The sequence below is a fragment of the Daucus carota genome, chromosome 9 (assembly GCF_001625215.2).
Source record: "Daucus carota subsp. sativus chromosome 9, DH1 v3.0, whole genome shotgun sequence".
NCBI lineage: Eukaryota > Viridiplantae > Streptophyta > Magnoliopsida > Apiales > Apiaceae > Daucus > Daucus carota.
Genome location: NC_030389.2, coordinates 13,595,800 through 13,604,283, shown reverse-complemented (window position 1 = coordinate 13,604,283; position 8,484 = coordinate 13,595,800). Strand labels below are relative to the sequence as shown.

At 37.4% G+C, this 8,484-nt stretch overlaps 1 protein-coding gene across 1 annotated transcript; it reads right to left on the bottom strand.

Annotated features, from left to right (window-relative positions):
• Nucleotides 1-466: 466 nt before the first annotated feature.
• Nucleotides 467-3,842, bottom strand: LOC108215079 (uncharacterized). The gene is made up of 7 exons (XM_064085147.1): nt 3,681-3,842; nt 2,651-3,009; nt 2,390-2,522; nt 1,982-2,293; nt 1,741-1,863; nt 1,079-1,582; nt 467-987 (listed from the first exon to the last, which is right to left on the bottom strand). The coding sequence occupies exons 1-7, from the start codon at nt 3,840-3,842 to the stop codon at nt 793-795; spliced, it is 1,788 nt and encodes a 595-aa protein (XP_063941217.1). The 3' UTR covers nt 467-792.
• Between the last annotated feature and the right edge of the window lie 4,642 nt (nt 3,843-8,484).

Genomic DNA, 8,484 nt, shown 5'->3' with positions numbered 1-8,484 from the left:
TACGTGAATTGGTCGGGTTTAACCCTTAAAACCGACCAAGCAAGTGGTCGGTTATGTGCCTTTTTGTTCCCAGAAAAGTGGCCCCACTTGATGCCACCTGTCACCACGTGGCAACATGTGTCACGCCACGTCAGAAGCGACTAGTAAAACCGACCGACATGAGTGGTCGGTTATGTGTTTTTTATCTGAGTTGACTTTGACGCAAAACCGACCGTAGTCAACCTTCTGCCACGGTCGGTTATGTGCGGTCGGTTATGAGTCGGTCGGGTTTGTGGCAGTAGCCCATCCTGATTCACATAACCGACCGTCGCATAACCGACCGACTTCTTATGAAGACGGTCGGTTTTCTGGGTTTTATGTAATGAGCACGGTCGGTTATAGTTGAATGCGGTCGGTTTTCTGGCATCAATATGGTAAAAAACGGTCGGTTTTGGTACCATTCGGTCGGTTTTGCTGGGTGCATTTTTAAAAAGATTGCAGCAGAATCTGCAGTTTCCAATCCATTCCAACCACAATCCAAACCAGAACCATACCAAAACCATACCAGCCACAATCCAAACAACAAAATTAAACGAAACCATTCTAAATAAACAAAATTAAACGAAATACCAACAACAAAATTAAACGAAACCATTCTAAATAAACCAAATCCAAACATTATAATTACAAATTCAAACATTCTAATTACAAATCCAAACATTCAAACAATTCAAAACACAAACATTCACCACAATCCAAATCCAACCATTGTCTTAATATATACCATCCGTTAAAATTAAATTATAAATTACACTAATCGGTCAAAGAAACATCGGATGATTCACCATCGCCTTCGCCACCATCTTCACCACCGCCTTCACCACCGCCTTCACCACCGCCTTCCCCACCACCTTCACCGCCGGCTTCGCCTTCACCCTCATCATCCGTGTTTCCATCCGTGTCCTCGTCCACATCCGTGTAATCTTTCTCTCCCTCTTGCGCAGTTGCCTACAAAAACATGTCAAACAATTAGAAATCCATTCATTTTTACATATCAACCAAAAACAAAAAACAAAGCATTAAGTCATAAGTGTATTACCATTTTAGCACGAGCATCCATTTTTTGGAGGACATCCTCGAGCAATGTCCCTACAATATGCACAACCTCGCCGCCAAGAAGGTTATTCCATTCCGCCCTCCGAGCCGGGTCAGCGGCTGGATCGGACGCCTCGAGGGCTGTGCGTGCAAAGGTTGTTATCTCCTCATCCGATAGGCGACGAGCAAATTGCAGAGGATTGGCACGGGTTTCATTGAGCACATTGCGGACAATCGGGAGGAAGATGGAATCGGGAACCACCGGATTTTGTGTTGGAGCGGATGAGGATGAGCCGGCGCCGCCACGGGTGGAATCCCTATAGCGCGTGGCTAGTGTTGGGATCAAATCACTAGCTCGAGCTTTGGGGAACCCCACAACATAGTTCTTTTTTAGCCTCTCGCCTTGGGGAACCTCCATTGCTTCCATCCACCAATCCCAAGGCTCATCCCGCTCCCCCGTTTGAGTAACCTCCACCGGCATACGATCAAGAATGGAGGCATATCGTTCCTACACATTTATCACAATTGATTAGCATTCATGGTTATGATATAAACAATTAATTAAAGTGCTAAAATTAGAAGATATAAGCATTAATTAAACATATAAACATATTGACGTATTCATGGTTATCACAATTAATTAAAATGCTAAAATTAGAAGATTACCGCAATGCGCATAGCGGCGGGGGTAGTATATATCCGGCTCTCGGGAGTGGAGGTGATCCTAGTGTGGCATTCATCCCACACCTCAAGCTTTGTCGGACTTTTAGACAATTTCTTTTTCATGTTCTTGAATTATACCACAAAATAACTTATATTAGCATTTGCATTATCATATTATATATTATATAATTATAAGGTAATAACAAAATGTGTGTGTGTGTTTGCATATTAAAAATAGTACTACCTCGCGCACACGGTTGAAGGAGCGAGCACCCGCGCTATGCAACCTTTCCACGCGTTGCCGATTAGCAGCTCCAACTTCCGACCTATGCAAGTGGCCTTCATCCGTGTCCCAATACTTGAGAAGATCTTTCCAAAAAATGATATTCCAATATTCCGGTTTCAAAGCCAACTTCGAAACCCCTTCCTCCCTTGACTTCCTCTCGATCCTCCTCTTCAATTCATTCATGGTCCTTTTGATTGTGACCTTTATGTGATCTTCAATGATAGCTTTGGCTTGTGAACGGCTTTGACCTTTCAATTGCCTATAATATTTCTACATAATATCAACAAGTACAAGGATTAAAATTGAATAATCAAACCAATTACCAACAAAATCAATAACAGGACATGTAAACAAAAATGTACTTACGAGAAACTCCTCAACCCTTAGACCGAGCCACTTTGGGTAAGCCGCGTCTATGTCACTAAACGTGTACTTACCCAAAGGCCATCTTGCCCGAATAATCGCAAGCAAAGTCTTTTTTGCCTCATTATCTTCAATACTATATAAGAACATTATAAATATTAACTCGTGAACAAATTATTAATAACTAACGCACACTACATATATTTAACACTAAAAACCATTACAAATCACTACAAAACACAACATATAAAACAATATACTTACTGTCCATCGGAGATATTGATCCGTCGAGGTCTTGTTGGTATCTTAGCTCCAAAAATGCCGCATGAATGTGACCGTGGCATCCTCACAACTCTTCTCGCCGGTTCCTCCTCCGCCTCCGCCTCCGCCTCCCTCGTGTTATGCTCCGATTCGGTTTCGGAATCCGTTGGCTCGTCACGCAACCCCGTCTTTCCCTTTCCTTTTCCCTTGCCTTTTCCCTTCGCCTTCTTTTTGTTTGTACTACTACCGACACTCTTTCCCTTGCCTTTGTCGGTGTCCTTGTCCGTTGCTTTCCGTTTTCTTGCCATGATATATATCGTCATTGAAATCATGACGACTATCATCACCCAACCAAAGAGCCCCTACAATACAATTCATTAAAATTAAGTGACAAAATATACAAATTATACAAAAACAAATTACACAAATTATACAAACACAAACATTATACAAATTACACAAACTATACAAGCACATACAAACACACATTATACAAATTAGAGGCCAAAAATTATACAAACTATACAAATTATACTAAGACAAATTACAAAAATTATACAAACACACACATTATACAAATTACACAAACTATACAAGCACATACAAATACAAACACACATTATACAAATTGGAGGCCAAAAATTATACAAACTATACAAATTATACAAAAAGAAATTACAAAAATTATACAAACACACACATTATACAAATTACACAAACTATACAAACACATACAAATACCCCTTTGGTTCATCCGAAGCGAAACTTGAAAAATTAAGAAAAAATTCACCCCACATATAACCGACCAACAAATTACACATAACCGACGAACAAATTGCATGCAAAATTTCTCATACACGTATATGCTAATTAACACATACAAACATACTCACATACACAAATACATACACATTAACAGAAATTAACACAAACTTATACATATACACACATATATATACAGATTCACACATACAACCAACATATACAAACTAAAAATTGAAAATTTTAAAAAGCGAAATAGAATCGAGCATACCCCTTTGGGTTCATCCGAAGCAAAACTGAAACGAGAAGGGGCTTTCTTCTTCCTAGCATAACGAGCCCTCCTTTGAGAACCGAGCACAAATGGGCAGCACAAATCGAGAACCAAAATCAACAATTGAAGAAGAGCAGCAGCAGTTGAAGTAGAGAGAGCCATTTGCAGAGAGATTGAGAGAGATTGAGATTGATAAAGAGAGAGGAAGTTGAGAGCGAGAGAGATTGAGAGAGATTGAGCGAGAGAGATTGAGAGGGCTGAGAGTTGAGAGAGGCAGTTGAGAGGAGATGAGAGGTTAAAGAGATATAAGGCAATAATATAAGTAACGGCTGTCTTTTTTTATTTATACAGGGCATAAAACCGACCGACTGTGCGGTCGGTTATGTCATTGCATCTTCCTAAACGCCGTCGTTTAACTAAGGCGCGTCTTTTAATTTTTCGCGAAAAATTGGGCGCAAAAAAGTAAGCGGTCGGTTTTAGCAAAAATCGGTCGGTTTTAAGAAACCCTAAATTTAGGGTTTTAGGGTTTTATTATTAAACCCTAAATTTAGGGTTTTATTTAATTAAATAAAAACCATAACTTTTAATATTTTAATATTAAAAATATTAGGATGCTATTATATATTAATAGCTAGTATTATTTAATAATATTTTAATTTTAAATCAAAAGTAATATTACTATATATTAGCAACTAATATATTTATTATATTCATAAACTCTATAATTATTCATATTTAAAGTAATATAATATTTTAATTTTAATATTTATCATATGTACTTCGATTAAGAAATATATATGCGTATTTCAAAAATGCAATCAATGTTCGATATTGCAGTGGATTAATCGGGGATTACTCGGTTAAATCGGCGATTTTTAATTACAACACTGCTTATGACATATATCAGTTAGGAACACGACATAGATCGGAATAATCTTAATTTCTAGGCACGTGAAGTAAATAGGAAACAAAAGTTAAAATAATATATATTAAAAATGAGCCAATAATATATAAACACGTTGTATTGAATAGTATTGAGTCAGCGTACGATCTGCTTTGAATACTGTCAAAGAGGATGGGAGGAACAATGTTTACTTGTCACCGTGAGGAAAGGAGGAAACAAGAGTTATGTTTCACACCTTTCTCTCCGGACACTTCACTTGTAACCATACGTGTATCAGTCATGCAGAGATGATGAAGACTGAAGTGACTATATATATATTTATATTCAGAATATATTTTATATAAATATTACATGTAAAATAATATATATATATATATATTTATATAATATATATATTTGTTTATATTATAATTATATATATATATATAAATAATAAATAATATATAGACATTGACTGACTTTTACTTAAAACCGACCGAAGTCAAAGGGGAAAACGGTCGGTTTTACATGAGTCCGGTCGGTTATAGGTACAGACGGTCGGTTTTCTGGAGAAGCTCGGTCGGTTTTACTTGAGTACGGTCGGTTTTCTGGGACATTATATTTATTATAATATATATATATTATGACAAATTAAATATGAAAACTTTGACTGAGTTTTACGCAAAACCGACCGAGGTCAAATCCTGCCACGGTCGGTTATAAGTGGTCGGTTATGAGCCGGTCGGGTTTGTGGCAGTAGGTCACCCTGATTCACATAACCGACCGTCTCATAACCGACCGAATTCTGTTGAAGACGGTCGGTTTTCTGGGTTTTATGTGATGAGAACGGTCGGTTATAGTCGAATGTGGTCGATTTTCTGGCATCAATATGGTAAAAAGTGGTCGGTTTTGTGACCATTCGGTCGGTTTTGCTGGTGAAATTTTAAAAAAATTGCAGCAGAATCTGCAGTTTCCAATCAAACAATCAAACCAACAACAAAATCAAACCAAACAATCAAAACCAAGCATCCTCAACAACCAAACATCACAAAATACCAACAACAAATTTACACCATTGTATATCATTACACCATTATAAATCATTACACAAAATTAAACATCATTGAAAGTCATCAAAACCGTCATCATCTTCATCATCATCATCTTCCTCTTCTTCATTATTATCATCTTCCTCTTCTTCATTGTGTTCAACATCATCATCATCTTCTTGATTTTCATCATCTCGCAATTCGTCTTCTTCATCATCATCATCTTGATTTTCATGCCGAATAAATGGTATTTGTCCATATTGTGCAAAATCAACAAATAATGAAAATGAGCTAGCGGCATTAGATCTATCTTCTTGAAAAGCATCCTCTATATCGTTTTGCACAATAATTGACTCATCAATCGGACGACTTTTAGATTTGACCACCGTATATATTTTGCTTCGTGGATCCAATACGCTAGGAGCGTAATATACTTGAGAGGCTTGACTAGCTAAAATAAAAACTTCGTTAGATCTCAATCTTGAAGTTATATCAACCGTCACCACTCGATTCTTATCGATCCTCACACCATTTCCGAGACTATCAAACCAAATACATTTGAACAAATATACGTGATTGCATCCTTGATAAATAAGTCTCACAATTTCTATTAGTTGACCATAATAATCAAGATTATTTTCGTGCAAAGTTCCCTTAACAACAACACCGGAACCGGATGCGGATGATGTTGAAAATTTATATCCATTAACTTGACAAGTTTCAAAAGTCATGACCTTTAATGCCGGTCCTTCTAGTAAGTCCATGAAACGAGGTCCGTCTATCTCGTCTTTCTCAACCTTTTTCTTAAACCAAGCTTTGAATCGAGTTTTCACAATATGATCTAATTGTTGTGGCGTTGTCTCAGGACGTTGTCTCATAACTCGATCTTGGTACCTCCTACAATAATGCATAAATGTCAGTAACATGAATTTATCATAAAATGTATCGACATCTTCACAAAAATTTATTATAAAATACCATACCTTAGATAAGGTTGAACTTCAGGAGAGTTTAGAAGAACATATTCATCAGCTAATAATTGCTCATCATCATTCAAATATCGACTTCGTTCTTTTCCAAGAGAATCACATGGATATTTAAAAACTTCTAATTTGTCGGTCTTTTGTACATCAAACAAAACTTCATTACGACTTAATTTATTGTGAATCGAGTCGGATGCAAAGTAAAACGCACAAATATTGACAATCTCCTCCTCCATATATCGTTCGGCAATGGAACCCTCAACTCTTGCTTTATTGCCGACCTTTTGTTTTAGTTTCCCCAATAAACGCTCAATTGGATACATCCAATGCCAGTAAGCAGGTCCAGCAAGTCTAATTTCTTCCGCCAAATGCACAACCAAGTGTTCCATCGAATCAAACCAACTTTGAGGAAAAATTGTTTCTAACAAACACAATGCTTTCACAACTGATTTTTCCATTATTTCCAAATCGGTTTTTGTAACCGTGGATGAGCACAAATCTTGAAAAAAATTTGCAATTGCCGTGATGGCATCCGCAATAGGCGCCGGTAAAAGCTCACGAATTGCAAGAGGCAATAATTTTTGAAGAAATATATGACAATCATGCGATTTGAATCCATAAAATGTACACTCCTCAACATTACAACAACGAGATATATTTGAGGAATAACCGTCTGGAAGTTTCAGTGAACTAATCCATTCACACAAAAGTTTACGTTGTTTTCTTGTAATGGAAAAAGGTGCTTTGGGTGACTTGCCATTTTCATCGATCCACAAATGAGGTAACACACCAAAGTGCTTGCAATCCGCTCTTGCTTTTTTGTGATCCTTTGACTTCTTCGCATTCACAATAGTAAAAAATAGGTTCTCAAAAACATTTTTTTCCGTATGCATGATATCAATTGAATATCGTAAACTATGTGAAGACCAATAAGGGAGTTCATAAAAAATTGGAACATGAGTCCAATGATGCTCTTCCCCATATCCAATACTCCTCGCCTTTGTATTAGTCTTTCCGGGTGGTGGAAAAACTAAACCGTCAAGCAACTCCTTTACACCCTCCCCGGACAAACGACCACGAAACACTCTTCTTTCCGCATTATCAAACAAATTACTTTTCCGACGTAGTGGATCATTCGGTTCAAGGAATATTCGGTTCGTGCCATAGAAACTACATTTACCACAATGTTTTAATTGAAACCCTTGCACACTTCCAAGACACACTTGACATCCTAATTTTCCTTTACCCGACCATCCACTTATCATACTCATAGCGGGATAATCACTAATTGTCCACATAAGAGCCGCTCTCATTGTAAAATTTTGTTTCAAAGATTGATCATATGTTTCAATTCCTGTATTCCACAATATCTTCAATTCATCAATGAGAGGCCTTAGACAAACGTTAATATCTTTGCCAATGCTATTCGGACCCGGCACTATATCGGTCATAAACATATAGGGTTTTTTCATGCACATTGATGGCGGAAGATTGTAGACAACTACTACTATGGGCCACACACTATATGTTTTTTTCCCGGTAGGGCCAAATGGGTTGAAACCGTCGGTTGCAAGGCCAAGCCTTATATTACGAATTTCTTGAGCAAATGATGGATATCGACGATCAAAATTTTTCCACTCTTCTCCGTCCGCGGGATGACTAATTTCTCCATCTTCGACATCTCGATTCTTGTACCATCTCATATGGTCGGATGTATGTTTTGACATATACAAGCGTTGTAGTCGAGGAATCAAAGGAAAATGTCTCAATATTTTTTTTGGTATTTTTTTACCATCTTTCCTCAAAACATCCCGATAACGATCTTGACCACATATATCACACACAACTTTATCCTTGTCATCTCCATAAAATAACATACAATCATTCTC

What these genes read in the sequence shown, in the direction of transcription:
- LOC108215079 (XM_064085147.1), bottom strand. Translation starts at nt 3,842, where the DNA reads ATGGCTCTCTCTACTTCAACTGCTGCTGCTCTTCTTCAATTGTTGATT. An exon ending in TAAGGGTTGAGGAGTTTCTC is followed by an intron (nt 2,294 to 2,389) that starts GTAAGTACATTT and finishes GATATTATGTAG; the next exon opens with AAATATTATAGGCAATTGAA. An exon ending in CCGCCGCTATGCGCATTGCG is followed by an intron (nt 1,583 to 1,740) that starts GTAATCTTCTAA and finishes ATAAATGTGTAG; the next exon opens with GAACGATATGCCTCCATTCT.